This window comes from Colias croceus, chromosome Z (assembly GCF_905220415.1).
Source record: "Colias croceus chromosome Z, ilColCroc2.1".
Classification (NCBI taxonomy): Eukaryota; Metazoa; Arthropoda; class Insecta; order Lepidoptera; family Pieridae; genus Colias; species Colias croceus.
In genome coordinates this window covers 8852183-8875033 of record NC_059568.1, presented here as the reverse complement: position 1 = coordinate 8875033, position 22851 = coordinate 8852183, and the positions used below count along the sequence as shown (strand labels likewise).

Genomic DNA, 22851 nt, shown 5'->3' with positions numbered 1-22851 from the left:
GAATCGATTAGGGATAACGCGACTACACGCTGACACGGCACTATTAATATTATTTGGGTGGCTTTTCGATTTACTCAAACTCTTGGCAAACAACATAAGCGATTGCTAAGTGTGTTAACTACTAAGGTTTTTTTACCCGTTTGTGTTGTGTCCTAGAATCTAAACTATTATGTAAACCATATTATGTCCATGAATTATAACTTTGTGTACGTCTATTGAAATTTCACAGATTTTCTTTAGAAGTCGTTTAGTCTATGTAGACTGTACTGTACTGTAATGTTACGGTACCTACCTACCTGATCAGACCATCTGAACAAGAACCACGCAGATTAAATTGTTCCTAGCTTTTGGATTTTTTCTAACAATAATTATGTAATTTCCGTCCATACCTACAATATTTATATACCATTGACAGTGATTTAGCAACATGCAGTATTTCTCATCAAACCCCAAGCCATCATTAATTGCGAGTAATAAAATCGATGGGCCATAACAGACAATGAGTCAAGCGAAGCGAGATGCGAGCGAAAACGTTGTGACTTCAACATAATCGATCATGGTATAAATCACCGAGATGCCACGCTCGTGTGAACTCGCCGTTTTAGTACTGTCCCCATCTACAATTAGCCTTTTTTTTCAAGGGAAATTGTTTTATTATCTGTTGCAAAACAAAATCTTTTGAATTTGCATTGCAATGTTTTTTAAATAAAGCGTCCGCGTCCGCGTCGGTTTGAAAATGAGTGGATAAATTATAATAAATGCGGAGAACAAACTGTTTTTCATCCTTCATTTTCACTTTATTCAGATTTTTTACCAAGTCAATGGTTATATATATTTGGTTTTAAAACTTGAAGATTTGTATTGCATATCCATAAACCTTTTACCGTTTTTTCATCAATAACTGATTGAAATTTACGATTTCCCAAAAAAATGTGTCTTTTATACTCAATACTTAGAAAAATACCACTTATTACAAAACAACAAATGTACGAGTTTCTCTTCTGTTGAGCTTCAAACTTTTTTCTGACGCTACTTCTAGCTAGACGATCGCGTTTCGCTCAAGTCGTGCGTACACGTGACATGGCCGCCCAATATCCCAACATGCTTCTACGGGGGTTCCTTCGCTTCTGAGCCTCGCTGCTTGTAAATCACTATTTTATTCGGAAAAACATATTGCCATGTGTTGGACAGTTTTTTAAAGTGGCGAGTGAGATTGACCTGAAATTTTAAATTTTAATATGATTGCTATAGTGAACTTTTAATATTGTATGAAGGGTTGTTTTAAAATAATTTGAATTGTCTATGTTTTTTCTACCAGTACCTTTTATCAATTTGAAAGTATACTTAGGTAGGGAGTAGACAATGCTTTATAAATGAGAAATTTAAAAAAATATAAAAAAATCTATCACGAGGCCGGATCCGAACCCGCGTCTATCGCCTTGCTAGGTGGCGATTGCGCCCCGGCAAGGCGAATATCATGGACTCCAAAGTAATTAGTGTAACAAAATATATCAATTGACAATTTTGAAAATGGACATAGCCTCTTCTCTCCTTTGTATCCTAATCTTATTAGTTATTTAATTGACTTCTATTCGCCTGTTATAAAAATCCGGAAAAAATGCCACAATAATATTACACGGGCACATTGAATCATTCTACCATTTCGTTGTTCAAATCACGATCACAGGTAAGTTGGCCTGCGCCCGCGTGAAATGCGCAGTGTAATTACAGTCAGGGCTGCCACGTGGCTTTGATTGTCTCACGTAAATTGCCGCTCGACGCGCCTGACACCTCTGCGTAACGGCACAGTCATTATGTACTTGCGTATATAATATAATCGTTATTTTATTTTTATAGTAGTGTAGTATATTAGTCATATTAGTGAGGGTAGACACAAATAATGTCACCGATCATGTGTCAGTTTGTTGCCGGTGAATAAGAGTGATTGCATCATCCTTGTGTTTCAATCTAAATTAAGCCTCAAATACCATAATTGGCGACGAGGAAATAGTAATTCACACGTGAAAAAGTGCAAAGAATACAGTGAAATATGTCGTTTGTTGGAAATGCGTCATTTAGCAGCAATCTCACGTTCGACCACCGCGCGCAAGAATGGAGTATATTCATTAGTCGTTTTAAGCAGTATTGCACGGCTAACAGCATTGATGACAATTCAGACAAAGCCGGGGTGAAGCGCCGCGCGTTGTTGTTGACAGCGTTGGTAGAAGACACTTATCGCGTCGCTAAAGATTTAGTATTTCCTTCGGATTTAGAAAACATATAGATCAAATTTTGATTTATAAGGGTTCTAAAAAATACAATGAACATGTGTCTGATGATGTGAGTTGCTTCGGGGACTACACTACTAATGGGGTGACTGAATCTTCGTTTCCTGTGGATACGGAACAAGATTCACCGCAATTGCAGGGGGTTCCTCATGACTCAAACGTCTTGTCATCGCCAGCTCAATAGAGGAGTGAATCGGTACCAGTTGGCTCAGATTCTGAAGGAAGTTCTGTCGCTACTGGCGTGAGTTCTCCTTCCGCCCCTATAGACCCTCGGAGTGACGATCAGTTGACACCTCGTAGATATCCCTTGCGTATACGTAAAAAACGTAAAATTTTGTAATACCTAGTCATTAAGTTGTAACTAAAGGTGGAGGGATTGTAGTATATTAGTCATATTAGTGAGGGTAGACACAAATAATGTCACCGATCATGTGTCAGTTTGTTGCCGGTGAATAAGAGTGATTGCATCATCCTTGTGTTTCAATCTAAATTAAGCCTCAAATACCATAAGTAGATACTATATGTAGATTTAAGTACATATTTGAATGATGGTTTCCAAATCTATGATATTATCAATGCAAGAAATTCCCTATTATTCTTTATGATTTTATTAAACCTCCAGGTTCCACCAAATAACATCTAATCTCGACGATCTTAAGAAACTACATTTTGTTCATATTATTTTCTATGTAGATTATCTAATTCTAGACCAAATTCGTATATTTTTTTATTATCCATCGTACGAAATACAATACCGTGTTTACGGAAGATCCATCACAGATGTCTGAGCGCCTGACGTCTAAAGTGTTTCAGTTACCTACATCCACCACAAATACCTGGTCCAATAAACTGAACGAAAATATAAAAGTGCGTGCTGCGATTTAGTTCGACACCATTTTATTAGACTATTAACATTTTAACTTGCCGAGGGGTAAAGTGCAGATAATATCCACAATATATGTTTGAAGCACGTTCCCAAAAGAATAAAATTAATGTTATCTACACTATCTAGCGTAGCCGCTTGCGTGCACGAGTACGTATAAATAATTGTTCGTAATTGACAACCCTACCTGTGGGAAAAAAATCACTGAATGTTGAAGTTAATTGCTAGTTACCTGCAAATCAATACACAACTTTATCAAGATACACATTGACCTTTTAACTACTATCTATTTAACCAATCTACAAACACTTCTATTTTTGAAAGAAAGGAAGGAAACGTGGAACAAGGAAATTATGAAAACAATTTATACAGTATGGTAGTACTTATGGTATTAAATACTATGGTATTAAAAATACACTTTGTTTTTCACATATTAGAAGTTGATTAGATTTTTATTAATTTACGTTAGTCTTCGGTAAACCTATTGATCGAGTCTGAAGAGAGCAATACCTTGGAAGGTTCTACTATTATTAGATATATAAATATTTTGCTTAAAAACATGTATCGCTTAGAAGAGCTATTTGCATATTATTTATTATTCTATTTTTGCAAATTATTCTAAAATGCAAGTCTATATTTAACCATATCTTGTGGACATGAGGAGTTAATAAATTTAATTTCTTGCACTTGATGAATTAATGAGTATCTATATAAAATGCAACTTAAAAGTGAAGTCCGTACATTTATTTCCATCATTTCAATACATCGTTTATCTAAAAACTTGTACGGTATCTCCAATCAAATACATGGTAAACCGAACGGGGGCTGTTATCGCCATTTCGCGTGTTAACTGTCGACCCCTATTTTCTCACAGGTCACCCGCTTCTTGACCACTTTCACCTATGAAGGGACTAAATTTAGTTTTAATTAACCGATATTATTTGAGGTAAGAATGGGCGGAAAGAAATACATATATGTATGATTCAAGTGCTGAATAAATTGGACCAGCACAACATTTTAATCTGCCTAATTTTAATTGGTTATTTTATATATCGAAATTACACGTTAAATATTGATGAAATACTTTAAAAACTTTATTAGCCACTCATGTGTTGTTCATCAAGATATCTTTGCTTTAATGACTAGGTATTAACTATAATTAAAGAATGTGGCAAGTGATCTTATGACCTCATATTCATAATCTTACCTGAATTAGCAAGACGACTGCTTGTGGGTCCGAACATTTGATATGGATCTGAAACAGAAATAAGTAAATTTACCAATATGTTTGGTATTAAAACGAATATCATTTTTCCACGGAGATGATAAACTGATGGGCTTAGCCAAATACAATAATCTATTTGGTGTTACAGTTTGTTTTCTATAACACTTACTGCACGGCTAGACTAAAAAGATAGTAGTTTCCCTGACAACAGACCAACAACACGGACCAAAAAAACTCAGATACAGTGCATAGATTGCATTTTAAACAGCCGTAATGAGATCGCCCCGTACGTGTAGGCTTCTAAATTTGCATAGATAGTGCTTGGGGTTCTTACTAACCGTTTGTCGCGATACGAGACTACATTTTTAGAATGTCTCTAAGAAACCGATTTCTTATAAAAACTGACGTTTTATTGGGATAATTCGTCAAAATTTAACCCACTTCAATCAGAATCCATTGTGAAAATGTAATATGCAGTGTATAATTGAACATTCCACAGAGCAAGTAATGAACATTCAAATAATGAGATCCTTGCTCGCTATAGGACCTCTTATATCGTTGGATGTATTGTACAAAAATACTTACAAATTATACGAATGTTATAACAGCCGAATGTTTACGATTTTTATTTTATTTCAATTAAATATGAACTCTAATCTACAAAACTTAAGATCAATTTTGGTGAAGTAATGTCCAATTGTTTGAAATTCAATTTGAAACAATAGGGACCCCAAGGGAACAGTCGCCTTTGTTAATATTATAATAAAATAGTAACTGTTAATGACACTCATGTTGTTTGTGGGTTGTAAAGCAGGGTACTGTGACTAACTCTTGTGCCATGACTAATACAAAATGTGCTATAAAGTCTTAAGAATCGAGGGATAGGCGGTGAATAACGTGAACATTTATATGCATTTAAAAAATGTTACAATTCCATAGTCACTAACGGGAAAGAAAATGTTACTATCGTTTGTTTAACGCAAAAGGTAATTTGATATTTTTTGTGTCGGTTTGACAAGAATATTCCGCGATAAAAGGGTAAAAAAGAGATAAAAAAAGAAAAGATTCCTCACTTATTGTTAGAAATGAAGCTACTATCTCCTTTATATTTTACATTCATATACTTACAGGCTTTTAAATGTATTTTTAATTTCATAAAATATATTGCATTTAACGACGGACGACATATTTAAAGTCTCTTCTAACACTTACTAAGACCGCTTATATCAAATTTAACGCGGCAAGTATAAACATAACACAGCATCATCTAGTAGACGGGGTGAGGAAGTAAAATAATATTTCTAGCATTTCACATTTTCTTATTTTTACACAGGCAATTCACTTCTAATATATAGGTAATGGTGGATCAAAAATGTAGAGTCTCTACCACTCTACAACTCTAAACCAAGTCATTTTTTTTTCCTTTCTGTTGTTTTTTTATGCAAAATATCTCGAAGGCTTTTTGACTAAACATATCTTTAATTTAATTATATTTTAATTTTAACAAAGAACCGGAAAAAGTGTATGCCCCGTTAAATCTGCCTCAAATGATGGCAAAAATATCTGAACACAAGTGATAACTGCGTTAAAAACAACCGACTTCAAACTTGCACTTGCAAAATTTACAAATACCTACAGACAAAAATGCTCATAAAATAAAAACTGCTGGGCCTATCCGAATAAAATTTTTATGGGACCAATTCGACACCATCCCGCATCGAACAAAAAAAGAATCACGTAAATCGGTTCAGAAACCTCGGAGTAATCGGTGTACATACATAAAAAAAAAAAAAAAATATACCGGCCGAATTGATAACCTCCTCCTTTTTTTTGAAGTCGGTTAAAAAACTAAAGTAGGTAATTGTGTCAACTTATAAATAAATCCTATAATTATAACTCTTAAAACATTGCAGCCCTCAATAAATGCCATACTAATTATGTACCTATTTCCCATTTCTACTTATTATTCAGTGTTTAATGTAGTGCCAATAATAAATTGTTTAAAAATTATAAGTTAAGAAGCGAAACGTGCATGACTAAGCAAGGGTTCATTCAAAAAATGTTGAATAGCAGTTAAACGGGGGCTCATACAGTTCCCTGTAGGGCGCGGCGCGATCTAATCCAGATGATTATGATAAATGACCCGCTAGGGATCGATGGACGGACTAATTCAACTTGTACTTTATTAGAAAACTATTATAAATATTCAATATACATCAATATTTGAACCGTTTGATTGTTTATGGTAAGTATCGTCACCTAAATTTTAACAATAAAAATTATCGTAAACAAGTTTCACTTTCAAATGTCTATTTTATATTTCTATTAAAATCTAAACGTAATGAAACTTAAACAGCTATGGAACAATACGTTAATTTACTTGTTTTGTGGCCGACGGATGAGACAAGGCTGTATTTAAGTATTTTAACGTCAATCATCATAAGACGACAAAGGTAAGAATTCCCTCTGATTGCCCCTGACATTGACTATCCGGATGCAGTTATTATATTTATAAGCGGACAAAAGGCACGAGGCCGCAATTTGAAATGATTGGCCCTCTTGACGTCTGATACAGATGTAATGGCGCGGAAACGTATTCTAATCCATTTGCATCACTTTATATTTCGTTCCTTTCAAAATAAATCGTAAGTAGCAGAAGATGTTTAATACAACTACAATATGCTGAATAGATACCGGTCCAAGCAACACATCTTTCTAATTTACTACACATAAATATAAGGCAATTGCCAATAAATATAAGGCAATGATTTTATAAAGACCATTATTAATTTTACTTTTTAAAAACTAGACTTGTATTAGGACTGTGTTTCTTGTAGTTTTTGAAGGTACTATGGTTTTACATTTGCGGAACAACTTGTAAAGAGACAAAACCTTTCTGCGTAGCTTTTAAAATACGAAAATTTTGTCGCGATATAGCATCCACTCATTGCGTACATACGTACAAATAGCATCGTCAAAAGTGATTACATTTTCCATTTCGAATCGAAATTGATGGGACGAGCTCAGTTCTGCTACCGATTTATTCGTTTATGTGATTGTTTTTCCCATTTAAGGGTGGTATAATTTGATCTTCGTTCGGTCGTTATAAGAATTTACAGGTTAAACTGTTTTCAATGGAATAAAATGAACTAGTTCAAGAAAGACGCTTCAGTAAACCAACTAGTCAAGTTTAGTGCATTCAATACATAATTAACAATATAAATTTTTAATATTGTCTGCTAACAAAGAGTTTAAAACTTTTTTTATTGAGAAAAGAAAATTGAACATAAACATCATATAAAATAAATAGTGGCCGTAACTAGGTATTTGCTGAGTCATATTTACAGGTATTTCTTTTTTTAGGTATGGTATATGTTAGTCTTGCAAAATATGTACAATATTAAAAACGGAAACCGCTTTAATCAACAATAAGACGGTTCACGTCTGCTGCTTGAATTGTTAAAGAATTGAGAATTGACACAACAAAAGCGTGTCTGGATCTATACTATTTGTGGAAGACAGTAATTGTCGTTGCAGTATATTTTCAGTATACCATTGAGACCCCTAGTGGTGCCAAGAAAGCGCTCCGTCGCCTCCCTGCTCGGTCAACAATACATTCTTAGAGCAAACACGACACCCTCATATGAAATTTATGGTGCCACTATATTGGCTGAATAGGACATTTTCTCGATGGCCATGGGGAACTTTTACAAATGTGTTAAAAATATTAAACAATATCTACATATTATTGTCCGGTAGTGCAGCGTCAGGCTTTAAATACACCCTATATTGTCTTAAAAGTTAGATTACACCTAATTGTCGAAATATTAAGATATTAATTATTATAATGTATGCTTGTCTGAACGTAATTATGATTTGTCATTTCAGTGTTTTTACTTAAATTTCAGTTAATAAAAAACAGCATATTCCAAGATGTGGCAGTGGGTAATAAAAATTTAACCCTCTAAACGCTAAATGAAACAGCGTGACGCCATGCATAAGCATAAGCTATGATTTTTTCCATAATCGACGTGTTCCCTTTACTACTACACATTATTTTCCATGAGTGTTACAACTCATTAAAATAAAAATAACTTTTGCAATAACATTGGTATTTCCAGTAAACTATTCAGATATTTTTAATTTGTGGTCATACATCCCCCTATTAGTATAGGTATTTTAAATGAACTTTTTAAAGATCAGACTCGTATATCATAAAAGAAGTCTATCTTTAATTGCTGGTAACAGGGAGAGTAGCTCCAAGAGGCCTCCTGAGTCACGTATGGTGTTTGTATTAACGAAATCATTGCGAAGCTAATTCTGGAGGCACTCCGAACCCCTTCGATCTCTGCTCGCCAAATGAACCTCGTAATGTCCGCCTTTCTACTGTAATTACGCACCCATTATCAACACTAATCTTTGAGCAACTGAAAATAAAAGGTACCTCCCAAAAGAGCCTCTATTTTAATATCCGCTCGGTTCAGTTTTATTCGATAGCTACCACGTTGAGGTAAATGTGTATTTTTTTACTAACTCGAAACAGTCCTTATTACGATAGCTCTAAATCCAAAATCGCCGATCAAGCGTGAAAGCAACGGAATGTAAATCTTACTACACGGTGATATGAATTTGTTTTGTTCATCAAATGTACGGTGTTGAGGGTTAGTAGAGGCTCGAAGGAGTTAATGCGTTACACACAAAAGGCCAAATCACGACCCTCCGGTCGTGCGGCCCCATCGTCAAAGAAGAAATTTGTATTCCAATTATGACGCTATAGACGATTAAAAGTGTTGGTCATTTTAGTATTCCAAGTAAAAAGAAAAAATTATAGCAAATTGTGTCGTTTAAAGAATATTAATATCCTACATAGAGCATAGATAACACAGCGCAAGTATATTTATAGATAATAAAATAAAATTTCCTTTCTAATTATTAAAAAATAAGCTCTAAAATATGCTGACTAATTTATAAACAAAAATTCTTACAAAAAATTGCATTGTTTTGCCATCCGAAATTTACTAACAATAACATTTCACGACCCAAAGAATTATCGTCTTAAACTTGAAATACGGAGACAGATAAACAATAGAAATGCGCTCAGAACGGCAATAAAATAATAATAAAAGGATAATTAATCGATTTCAGTGCATTACCGGGTACATGGGAGTAGGGGAAATAAAATGTGGCCCCACTAGCATTAGCCGTTTGATTGCAATACGAGACCCCAATCCGAGATTCAATAAGGCGAGCCCCGCAGATATATTTTGACATTTCTATTTGTTAAGACATATGATTATTGTGTGGCTAATTATTATCTTCCATCTATGGATTCATCAAGAACGTTATAATTTTGCATGATTGATGTGGAAAACGATTATAACCTTCGATTTGAAGTATTGTTTTCTGTTTTACTATAATAGATTCTACAATAAAATTTCATACAAATCTCATTTTAAGACTTTAATTGGTTTCATATATATCTTACTAGTGATCGGCGAAAAAAAAAATAGTTTTGTAGATAACTTCAGTTTTAAAATTTATATTAACTCATACATTCATTTATGAAGAGTTTTTAAATTATGGTGATGATATTAATTTTGTAATCAATTAAATACCATAAAATAAAAAAGGGTTCTTACATTAAATATAATTCAGATATACCGAAAAACTATATTGCTCTATATTCACTCTACGCGCTGGCTATTACGTGTGATTTTTTATTTAGCCGTTGTTTACTAAGGGTGTTTGCGTAACGCGGTTTGTTAAGGGTGGGTCCGATCAAACGTCAACCAAACTGATGGCAATAACATTGTCTTATGGAGGCACAATTTAGACTCGTGTCAGCGATGATAACTGACGTGACATTTTAATTGATTGAATGTTTCATATTAGCACAATAACAGCCAAAGATTTAGAAGCCCGACAGTTCCTCATTGAGGCAATATACAGTGAAACAAATTGTCTTTGTAACTGTGCTTTTTTAAATTTGATTTGTTGTCGCTTTTTATACATTTTTCTTCAAACCTTTAAAGAAAGCTGTATTTCGGAAGCCAATTCAGGGTCCTGTCCTGTCCAATATCTTGATTACATAGTTATTCGATGCTGCCTGAACTGTTTGATCTACACAATATCAATGCTGCGTTATTTTAATCCGAGTCCAAACCATCTTATCCTCGTGAAGCTATCGTGAAATGTCGTACATATCGGATATGTGTAAACAAATCCCCGCATTTTTGGTCACAGTTGTAATCTGAGACGTGCAATGTCGAGAGGCACGCGGCAGACACGCGCAAACACCCTATGTTGTCCTGTCTAATGAAATGGATATCTGACAGACTGTCAGAACTGTTGATAGAACTATAACCGCTTCACTTTACCAGCGAGCTTATTATAAAATGAAGTCATATACCGCAGTAACGCGCTATTGTGAATTACACTCCAGATCATACAACTAAATAACTAACCAGGCAAATTATATGCGTTAAATATTTACAAGAATCTGCTATATTGACTTCCACTTTTAAAGGTGTATTCAGATTGGACAGTATATACTATGCACAAGTTCGTATGAAATTAATGACTATAGTTATTATCCTTAGTTATTATCATAGAAATAAGGCACAACGCTGTTTATTTAAAATTGAGCTAATATAGCAATCTACGTGATAGCAAGTATCCTTCGTAAATTGGAATAAAAGTTTTCTCAGTCATTGAGAAACGCAGTCACGTAGGAAATAAAGTGGAATTGAGTTAATGCGTTACTTGTTAGACAGCTCTTCTTATAATGAAAATGTTTTCGTTTGAGTACCTACAAAAAACGTATCTGAATTCCAAATAAATAAGTAATGTTTTCCATTTCATTTAAGACAAAATAAAAAATAAATTTAATATATTAAAAAACGATAAAAATATTTACTTTCTGTTACATTTCTCGAAACCTATATAGTATACCTGTATACTATGCGAAAGAGCATATTTATTTCAAATGGCCATTTTTTGCGAGGGCACCCTTCAGGAATATGTTTGGTTACAATGGGTGGAGGAACAAATAAATGTGCCCTGGGTAACTGACCGTGGACAACAAACACATGAAGCTTGACCCGTTTGCAAATGGATGAAATAAAATTTATAGTTCGTTATGTCAGTTAGGATTTAAGGAGCCGAGCTTGTGTAAATATGAGAAGAAAATTTGGGTGCGCAAGACTAATTTTTTATTTCGTACTTACCCGGTTGCCGCAGATGTGAGTGTGCATCCAGTGTCGATTTCGACATAGCTGATAACGAATTCGTCCCATAGCCTGCAACAAATATATGCATTAATAAAACATTATCCTTTTCCTCGTCTATGCTAAGCGTAATTCACATTTCACCAAGATGACATTTATGACTTTCAAAGTCCGGTTCTAAGGTCCGGTTATATAAAAATTTTACTTTTTAAGGAAGTATATAATCACTGAACCTGAACATAAATAATGCTTCGATTCCTTTAATGTCATTGATTCGAACTATGGAAACTGTCTAACGTGTGTCTAACCATAAATTATTGCATTACAGCCACGGATATAACATGCGGTTATTGCTCGTAGCATAACATTGGCGCATCAGAGCCACACATAGCAAATTGTTTTATAATTAACACGACCAGTTCATCAACGCGCCTCAGGCGCAATCTCTGCAGATAATGCCGCCCAATATTCTGTCGGCGATGACACTGCCTCAGGCATAAAGGGCGAGCTTAGAACAATTTTGCACTCTAAAATCAACACCATTAAGTTTAATATTGGCTACGCTCAAGATCAAGGAGAAGTCTTTGATGCTCTCAATAGGATTTCACGCGCTGTTAGTGTTAGAGCAACATTGCGGAAACTCCTTTTGATTTCGGTGTATTTTTGATTCTATGTTCTATGCTCATTGAATTTTTGGGGGACTGATAGATGATTGTTATGAATTGTTTGTTTCATATGAACTAGAAGAACTATTTTTTAATATTATTGTTTAACGCAAAAATCTATTTATTATTCAATTTTCTGATAGCAAAGATATTTCAAATACACAAACTGACTGAATTGACTGTTTGAAGACAAGTGTCTTGTTTTTTCAAGGTAAATTGTATTCATCATACACATCAGTATAGGAATATGAAAGAAAATAACACGTAAGAATATAAGTATTGTCTATTTTCGACCGCGCTCGTCGTCTAACTGCAGCCTTATAGGGTACATACCTATCTTACATCATATCAATGGTTTATCCTTGATAACCATTAACGAAAGCATTAACTATTAACAAGTTCGACATATCTAGTGTGTTAGCAGCGTCTAAAAACCTGATATAATATGTCGCATGGACATAGGATATCCATTGTTTGCTCACGTATCAGCACACTATCCCAAAGCATCGATCATACATGTAACTCGAGATCCAAATAATAATGTACCTATAAAAATGTTTTTCTTAGCAAGTTTAGTGAATCACGTAGGTGACCTATGTTACAGACAAAATTAGAGGTTGTGATCACTTTCCTTCCTTTCCACACCTTTCAGTACATTCCGTCAAACTCTAGACTCAGAATTTAAAACAAAATAAATTAAAAGAAGTAATAGGTGTCATTTTTGTAATTCGCCGAAACATTTTACAGCAGAGAAAGAAATGAAAAATCTGCAGCATCAGATTAAAAATTGGCCAAAGCAAATTCAACGCCCGAGGCTGTTTACCAAACTGACGCCTTTGTCAAATGTTTTCGCACGAGCCCTTTGATCTCTTGCTATGCGATGGTTAAGCCCTTTCAGATTTCGTCTCGCCTCACTTATTATACACGATTCTGGTATGTAAGTACCTCTATCCGACGGTTAGAAACCATGTAAGAGAAGTGGATTATTGTCTTTATTTTGTGTAAATTTGGTAGGATTTCCATAAATTATTGTTTGTGACTGTCTATGGGTAGTTTGTTTTACAATTAATTTTTGAATCGATATTGGCAAATGTAGCCAACTGAAACAAATCCTTATCTAAACATTTTTTATTTAGATAAGTATACATACTTATTTGAGAAGTACTTGCAAATATTACATAAACCATGTGGTTCATGTAAATCCTACTAATATTATAAATGCGAAAGTTTGTGAGAATGGATGTGTAACATACCCACGTTACACGTGTTACTCTTTCACGCAAATACTACTGAACAGATTACAATGAAATTTGGCACGCGTATAGAGGGTAACTTGGATTAACACATAGGATAGGTTTTATCTCGAAAATCCTACGAGAACGGGAACTATGCGGGTTTTTTCTTTGAAACGCGAGCGAAGCCGCGGGCGGAAAGCTAGTTACACATAATTTTTATACTTAAGTAAATACGTTTCTCTATATAATTTCAAGTTATAAAGTAATCGATAGTTACTAAACAGCTTTATAATTTAACGATATTTGAAAAGTACATTAACAAAAATGTATGAATATCCATAATCCTCACTAAGGCAAGAATGAATAGCTACCACTTAGAATGTTCTACGTAAAGCATTAGCCCAGTAAGTTTTGAAAATTATATCATATAATAACTGTATAGCTAAGGCTAGATAACGGTCTGATTTTCATTTTAAATTACAATCCTCCGCTTAATATACCCTAGAAAACGTACAGCGCTCGTTTTCGCTCCACGGCACGCAAAACAATAGGGGCGCTTACTGTTTCCCTTGAAGCGCCTGAAGCGTTTTCCCCAGCATACTAGCCTTTTCACACTTACCTAAATCGGATGAGAGAGAGGAGCATAGAAAATCACTGGCGAATACTACTTTCAGTTAATTTTCCAAGCCGCCGTTCGCTTCGTCTCCTTTCAACGAAACCCCGGTTGTATTTTTTTTACTTTTTTCTTCATCCTTCTCGATTCTCGAGTTTCCAACATTTTTTATTCATTTATTAACAGAGTATCGTATATATATTGTAAAGTCTCAACTCTATTGTTCATTTGAAAATTTCTGTACGAACTCTACTAAATTAAAAATAAGGCCAAAACTTACACGGTCAGAATAAACTATTATTCAAAGACTATATTCCAACGAACCTAAATATGCAAAATAAAGTTATTAATAACTATTTAGCCATTAGGGAATTTAGTCATTAGGGGCGTCACCTAACAAATCTCAGATAATGAATAACGTTTAGTTTAAATAATGTCGCCTGCGTATTTATAATTCGTTTTGAACGAGCGACGGGGGATCATAGTGTATAGGTCGATTTGGAGGCTTATTAGGCAACTAAAAGTTATAGTTAAATGGAAAAAATATATCGAGCAATTATTTATTATTGATTGATTGACTAAAATGACGTTTTCAATATGCATAAAGTGATCTACAAAGAATATGATCGATTCAGTACCGTCTTGTGACGTCAATGATGTTAACTCAAACGAATTATCAATAAAGATAAGAAATAATGTAAGTATTCAAATCAGATAGAAGTAAGAGTCATGCAAAATAATTATTAAACAGTTTTTGAAATACTTTTTGCATATCTAATGTTAAAGGGTATTGCTGTATCGTATCATATTCTTTTATGGATCACATAGTCCTCTGCTTGTCTATATAATGCTCAACTTAAATTTTCCAAACTATTTAATTGGATGTATGGGTTGTTTTCAGACAATTTAAAATTGTTATATAATAATTTCGCTTCCCGCTGTTTGTTAGTGCCTATGTAAGCTTAATTATCTTAACTTTAAAAATACGCAACGGTTTTAATGCGGTTTTTTTACAAATCGAGGGTTCCTAGAGAAAGGTTATTGTAGGTACATACTTTGTCAAGCTTTAGACAAAGCGCGAAAAATCGCGACAAAAAAGCTACTCTATAAAAATAATGTAAATTAAACTTGCAAAATCATTAGTACGATCTGTAAAATTCGATCACTACATAAAGGTGTTTGAAAGTAAAAAATTAAAAGTTATTGATTTTTGCTCTCTCGCTTTGAGAGTATGCGATACATTTCGGCAATGTAATATCGAGTGATGCCATAATAACCGTAAGTATAATCGCTCCCTAGGGCGAGACAAAATCGTTTGTAGCTATTGTATAGGGGCATTAAGTCGTCACGGCTCGACGCGACGCAATTTTGTATGTTTGACTCGTTCTGTCATCGTACGCTATCATTAATCATTAATAAGTAAGTAGTAACACAGGTTTAATGGTGCAAAGATTATGTAGAAAAGAAAAAGGATAATCAACGAAATCCTGAAAATAATTACCGAATTAATTCTTAGCTCATTTTAATATTAAGGTTCCATTTTATGAACAATCTACTGCAGGCTCTTTAATTGTAGACCTCGAGATGCTACCATTATTTGTATAACAAAGTAAGAGAATTGAATAACACTAAATACCAACGTCCTACAAGCGTCCTACATTCTCAACATAATTCACACAAAATTGAATCCTGATTAACTAAAACTGATTTAAGTGTAACATTATACGAGAAGTCAAGCGAGGAAACAATGAAAAACGGCATTGAAGCGTAGCGATAAGTTCCCCCACCCCAGATAATATTGCATCACTTACCGAAATATTGTAAATGTCAATCAAAGAATTAAAGTCATATTGTTCACTTTATTCGGCGCGTGGCCGCCGCGCGCTCGCTCCGCCATTGCGTGCTATGTTTTGGGGTAGTTTCTATTTTAACGTTAAAAATGTTCAACGAAATTTTATACATGCAACTTGCATTCTTGAATGTAATAGTGTTTAATTGAAATGTTCCTTAACACGTAACTATGAATTGTTTCAGCCCAACTAAATGCCGAGAGGCAGTAACGAGCTTTATGACCGAATAATTTGTAGAGTGCTCATATATATTTTATATATTATTTCAGGATTTATTTTCATGTTTACTTAAATACAGTAAAAAGTTTCGGTTCTCTTTTGTGATATTATAAATAAATTATGTTTATACGTTTCACCCTATGCGCATTGATTTTTTATAATTTAAGATAGGTACTGATTTAGGTTTTTATACTAATCCATTAGTATTCCCTTATTAATACTAAAACCCTTCATAAACTGGAAATGTTGGTCTGTTTGTAATTACTATTTAGTATTTAACGTAAAAACTGCTGGACTGATTTTTAAAATTGTTTTAATATTACAAAAATATTTTCATCCTTAGACAACGAATACCTAACGACCTTGTATCAAATAGTTATGAGAGCAATTGTTGTATGCAATGATTATGAAAGATGATTGAAATGAAAAAGAAAGACAACATGGAAGGTACTGTAATTTTAAGTCTGTAATGCACCACCACCATAAAAGTTATCCTTCTAAATTTTTCGGGTTGTCTGGCAGGAATCGGTGGTAAATATTAAAAATACTTACCTATGTAATGACGATTCGAAAGTGCTATATAAATAGTAGTCTAATTGAATAAATGAATGTTTGAGTTTGAGTTTGAAATCGCTCTTATAAGATAATCGATAAGACCGCCCTCTGTACATGTTATTACTTGTATGGCTCTTAGTTTATACTGTATTAAATGTGCAATAAATAATTTTTCATGGATTCATTCATTCAAGGTACGTATCGCATCGATAACTTGTCATTTCATAATTGACGGTTGGATTCTCTGAAAGATATGATCTACAGTGTAGATCTCAGATTGAATCTGTAGTTTCTATAGATATCACAAAGAGAAACGATGAGTAGATAATAGATTGCCACAATAAATAGAAACAGCTATATTTCATCAGTTTAGACGACGAATTATGAACAAAAAATGATTCTTTGGTTTTGTAATTTCCATAGATATCTATCATAGATACCTATTAAGGTTCGAATTTACTAAATTTTATTAAACGTCAATTACCTGACGAAAATAAAATAAAATAAACATAATTTTATTACCCTTGTGATTTGTGTATTAATTTTTGCATTCTAATATTTATGAATAGAAGGTAGCACTAATTTTATTTCTACCATCTTACTATCACATGAATTCATTCATTACATTACATTCACCCCTCTGATTACAAAACGGTCTAACTAAAAACCGGGTTTAAAACATATTAAAACCATGGTGTAATTAAAGTATTATTACAAAACATGTTTGTGTTAAACCAAAGACAATAGTTAAAGAATAAGTTTAAACCTATGCACTAAATTTATAAGTCATGGTTTATAAATTTATATAAATAGTCTTATATCTATAATTTATAATAGTCATGGTTTAACTTTAGTATCTGGGTTTAAAGGACTACTGAAGAGTTTGTAATAAGACGGTAAAACTCTACATCGTATACTGAAAGAACTGATAGTTATTATTAATAATAATAATTAATTAAACTACATACCTTGTGAACCCTGTGTTGTTGCATGTGTTGACCACGAGCTTTTATACGATGCATCTGAAAATAATAAAACAGTTTAAATACTAGAAATCAAAATTTAACTTTATAATAACTATTTTTATTTAACGGTAACAAATCATTGAATAATTGGAACTCTATATATTTTTAACCCGAATTGTAAATAACCACCAGTTAGGTTTATTTGCATAAAAGAGGTAGACTTTTGTTTACCCAACGCTGTGAAAAATAGACGCAAACAATGAATGTTTGTTTTGGCCTATCAGATTTATAAATTCAAAGTACACTTCTATTTTTTGGATTTTAACTTGTAAAGTACAAAATTTCCGTAAAAGTGATAGTTTTAACGACTTTTATTCTAATGAGAATGTTATTTTAAAATGTATAAAGCACACAAAAACAACTGAAAAATATTTGCTTTTCCTTTACAACTTTCATAACATTAATTTATATTATATCTGGAGTACAAGTACAACTAATATGAATTGATTTCTTTCAGTTGTCCTAATAAAATCTGGGCCTTTAGACCTTTAGACAAACGTACGTAACGCCATGGAATAGAAACTGCTAACGCTAATTATTGACATAAGCTCATGAAATTTTGGTAATGGTTCGGTCAAACTACCAACGACGAAGACGACCACGACCAAAATTCCAATCTTGCCGAAATTTGTTCAAAATCAATATTAAAATCTCCCGTCATTCTGGTACTCGGAAATAAAAATTTCGAGGTCAATTACCTAATAAAAAAAATAGGGTTTTTGCGATTTTCGCCGAGACGGTAAGTTTATCATACAATCACCTGAACCAAAATTGTAGATCATCCAATTATCTATACATATAATAAATCTGTAGAAGGGCCAATTCTGTACATTGAAAATATTAAAAAAATAAATAGCAGGGGGTGTTACTGGATCGATACCAAACCCAAATATGTGATTAAAAAATTTTTTGTCTGTCTGTCTGTCTGTCTGTCTGTCTGTCTGTATGTGAAGACATCACGTGAAAACTACCGGTTCGATTTCGATGAAACTTGGTATAATTATACCTTATTATCCTGGGCGTAAAATAGGATACTTTTTATCCTGGAAAAATACGTAGAAAAAAAATAATCTTAATTTTTCAGTTTTATCCATAGACGTTGTTCCGTAGAACCGCGAACACACGTTGCGTATTAATAAAGGCCTAGCCGTATTTGGGTCCAATAGATATTTATAAGATATCATTTTCAGAGTTACTCAAAATGGAGAAAATATAAACCATCCACGCGAAGACCGACATCCGCGCGGACGGAGTCGCGGGCGGAAGCTAGTCTATAATAAAGGTTAAAAAACATTTTTTTCTAGGAGCCACCGTTTCTATGAGAATCCTGTTTGTCTATCCATTGATCTCAATTTTTTTTCCAAACACCAATACGACAGGAAATTCTTAAATTTCATTTTTAATTGTGTTTTGCACAATTTTATTTAATTGCGACTGGATGAAAATTTTGTTCGTGGTCGTCGTTGTCGTTGGTAGGGTGACCGAATCCTTAGGCAAAACATCATACGCTTATGTCAATTTCTATCGATAGCGTATTCTATTCCTTGGCGTTTTGACGTTCGTCTCGGCGCTCTGTATGTATAATATTGTGGTATAATTTTAAATTATAAAAATATAAAATGAGATACAATTTCAACGCAAAACCAAACAGCAATCAAACCTAACAAGCAAAGCCAAAACGAGAATTATCTTTGTTTCTTTGTACCTGGGCAAAACAATTATTGTTACTCAAATGAAAAAATAATGAACCTTAATATGCTACAAATATATGGGTAAGTAATATTGTTCCACCCCAAAGTTCAGGGGTGTTCCTGCTCCGTGACGGCACTGTGGTCACAGGTCAACCCCTAGTCAGTGTATATCGTGCTTTGTTCTAAGTCAATATTGATTTATATTGACTTAGAACAAAGTAGTTTTTAAATGTTAACTGATTTTCGTAAAATATCATTTATAATCTAGTAACCACGGATAATATAATACCAGTAGTAACAAAGCTTATATAATTAAAAATCTACTTAAGATACTTTTAGGCTTAGGGAAATGGCATAGAAGATAGAATAGTATTGAAATGTATGGCATTAATATATCTTAGCGGTAAGCAATTTTAAGTAACGTACATAATTATCTGTAAGGATAGTTTATAAGTATTTGTTTGAGATTAAATAGTTAAATGTTAAGTAATTATAACACTAAAATATATACCTAGCACTTCTCAGTTCTAATAGATTTCTTCTAAATTCAAATTGATTATACAAATCAATATTTGAAGGGCTCTATATTTCACACTCCTCAATAATTATATTATGATATGATACGATATGCGATTTGAAATAAATTTTACTTTATTAAGTTTATTTTTTCATTGCGTGTACAAGTAATTTATGTTTCAATCAATTGCAATATTTATACCTATCACTTGATATAAAAATAGTTAATGGTTAAATAACAAAAAATCCCGATTAATTATTGGTGTACTATGTGTGCTTCAAAAGTAATTGGGGCAAAGTTTATGATCATAGTTTTTGGACTTTTCCCGAACACGGTTATTTTTATTGAAAAAAGAATTCAAACCAAAATCTGTTGATCTTATAAAACTCTACAAAGTGGCTTTCGTGTTTTTTTCTTAAAAGTTACCATTCCTGTGATATAAACTAAATAAAAGTATAGTAATAATAGTAGTATATTTAAATGTGTTACCAATTAACTAAGCCAGTTACAGAGGTAAATGTTACTTTATACCTATTTATTTACACCATTATTTGCATATAACATAGTCATATAAGGTAATCCAGATTCGTGACCAATCATTGAAAAATTAAAAATTATTTTTTTTATCCGGACGGTAAATTGAAATAAACGTTGGTTTCGTGACGTAGGCCTATTCAAATAATAGAGGTACTTTTGTTTACACAACGCAGTGAAAAATAGCCACACAGAATGAATGTTTGTTTAAGCCAATCACAATAAGTCACAATAATTGGTCACAAAAAGTCACATAAGAAGCATCAATAAAGGCATCAATAATAAATCAATACAAGGAATTTAAAAAAAAAACATAGATTAGGTACTAAATACATTTTTTAAAAATGTTTTTGTTTTAAATGCAAACATTTTTGTTTCTCTCCTAAAAACTTTGGTATTTTTTAAACAAAACCTTGCACTAGCCATGAACATTTATCATGCATACCAATGTCTATTGTTATGCTACAGGAAATAATATAATGATCTTAATAAAAGATATAATTAAATCGTCAGGTAAATCTTGATGTTTTTATGAAACCTTTATTAAACTTTTTTCTATGGAAAAGGTCATTTGTATTGTTGATAACAATATGAAATATTTCCAATAATACGCCTAATTTACACATTTTCTTTGTGTATATTTATATCTGTAAGTACACGCATTGGACACTTTAAATTTCATCTTAATATATCTATGTTAAAAATATTGTTCAGTTATTTATTATTTTATTATCTCGGACTCTATCATAGTACAACTCGGAATGATATAAGTAAAAACTCTAAACACCGACTTTCTTATTACATAACATATTATAAAGCTCTTAAACTGCTACAAATGCAAAAGTCTTTTTATTTTTTTATTCAGAATCTTGCCAAACGTCACCAAAGTCGGTAAAAAGACTGCAAGACTTGCACTTTACACAAAGGTGTAAAAATCTTCACTATGCCGCGGCATTTAAACGCAAGCAATTAAAGGAAGATGACACTTGTATCGTTAGTCAGAACTGGGGTGTCTCGAGTACTAAATTGGTCTTACGGCTGCTCACAATCCCTGCTATTTAGTGCCTTTCGACTCGCACAACACGTTGGGAACACTTTTCGCACTTTTCTGTTAGTTACAAAAAGTACGAGATGCTAGAGGTATACAAAACAATCGAGCACTTCGATTAAGCTCGATATGTTATTCATGCGTTAAGGGTTAACCAGTAATAAGTAAGTTATATTTTTATAACATGTGGAAAATATTTAAATAATACGTAATTTGGACTATCAATCTTTCTATATAAATAAAATTGAATACAGAAGGTAATCCTATAGGAAATGTTATAAATAGATGGTTATGAATAATATCTATAGGTAGAAAAATATCTTTATGTGGTAGGTAAGTAATGTTTTATTTTTTAATGATGTTATTTTTATAAAAAAAAAAACCATATCGCACAATGTTCTCATCTACGGTTAATCAAAAGCACATGTAATAAATTAATTCCTCTATAAAAATGATATCAATATTTTAAACGACTTGCTTTATTGAATATTATATTCTAATAGGTACATTATTTAATATTATATTGTTGTATTCCGATTAAAAATATTCCCTACCCAAAATTAATTTATAGTAGGTATTATGTACGTTTTTACACAGTGCTTTACAATTGGCTAATAACTATACACATTGCGCACCATGGAATAATAACTAGTAAAATCATTGCCAATTGCGAGTATAATCCGCTTAACACTTTTTCGGTTATAGACAAACAGTGTGTAAATAACTAGGCCTACGGTGAAGCTACGGCCTACGACGTAGAAGGTTACGATGGTCAACATAGTACAGCCACAGCCAGCAAGCTGTTTGCCATTTTCTGACTTTATCATACGTCTATTTTATGGATAACCTTTACCATTCAAGCATACCTAGACCAAGTTTTTCTTATAAAATTCCAGAGTTAATCTATCATGAAAGCTTTGACATTATGATTTTACATTTACAGTTAAATACCTACTGTCTTTTATTACTGTTTTTTTCCAATTAAGTGAAATGTTAAGTTAATGCTAGTTGAAAATAATAAAAAAATTAGATCAAAAGTTGTTTTTAGTTATTTACTTCTACGTCAAAAACGATTAGAAGAGGCCGCATTAGAAATTATGAAAAACAAGTTTTACTAAATATAAAATCCTAAATGTTATTTTGACTATCTTTTAACACGGGAAAAGATTATTTACGCATGATATCCATTTTTAAGTAACCATAAAGAATAATAATAAAAAAAAAAATTAACTCCCTTGTTTATAACATCGCGTGTTTTTGCTCTACATACAATATAT

General features: G+C 32.8%; 1 protein-coding gene across 2 annotated transcripts in view; it reads right to left on the bottom strand.

Annotated features, from left to right (window-relative positions):
* LOC123705506 (DNA-binding protein D-ETS-3) overlaps positions 1–22851 on the bottom strand; it is a 36659-nt gene that overhangs the window by 4821 nt on the left and 8987 nt on the right. For both annotated transcript variants that reach the window (XM_045654300.1, XM_045654299.1), the window contains exons 2-4: positions 17728–17781; positions 11623–11694; positions 4379–4426 (exon numbers count right to left, since the gene is read on the bottom strand). In XM_045654300.1, the coding sequence (XP_045510256.1) occupies positions 4379–4426; positions 11623–11668 (94 nt within the window). In that variant the 5' untranslated portion in view covers positions 11669–11694; positions 17728–17781. The remainder of the gene's footprint in view (positions 1–4378; positions 4427–11622; positions 11695–17727; positions 17782–22851) is intronic.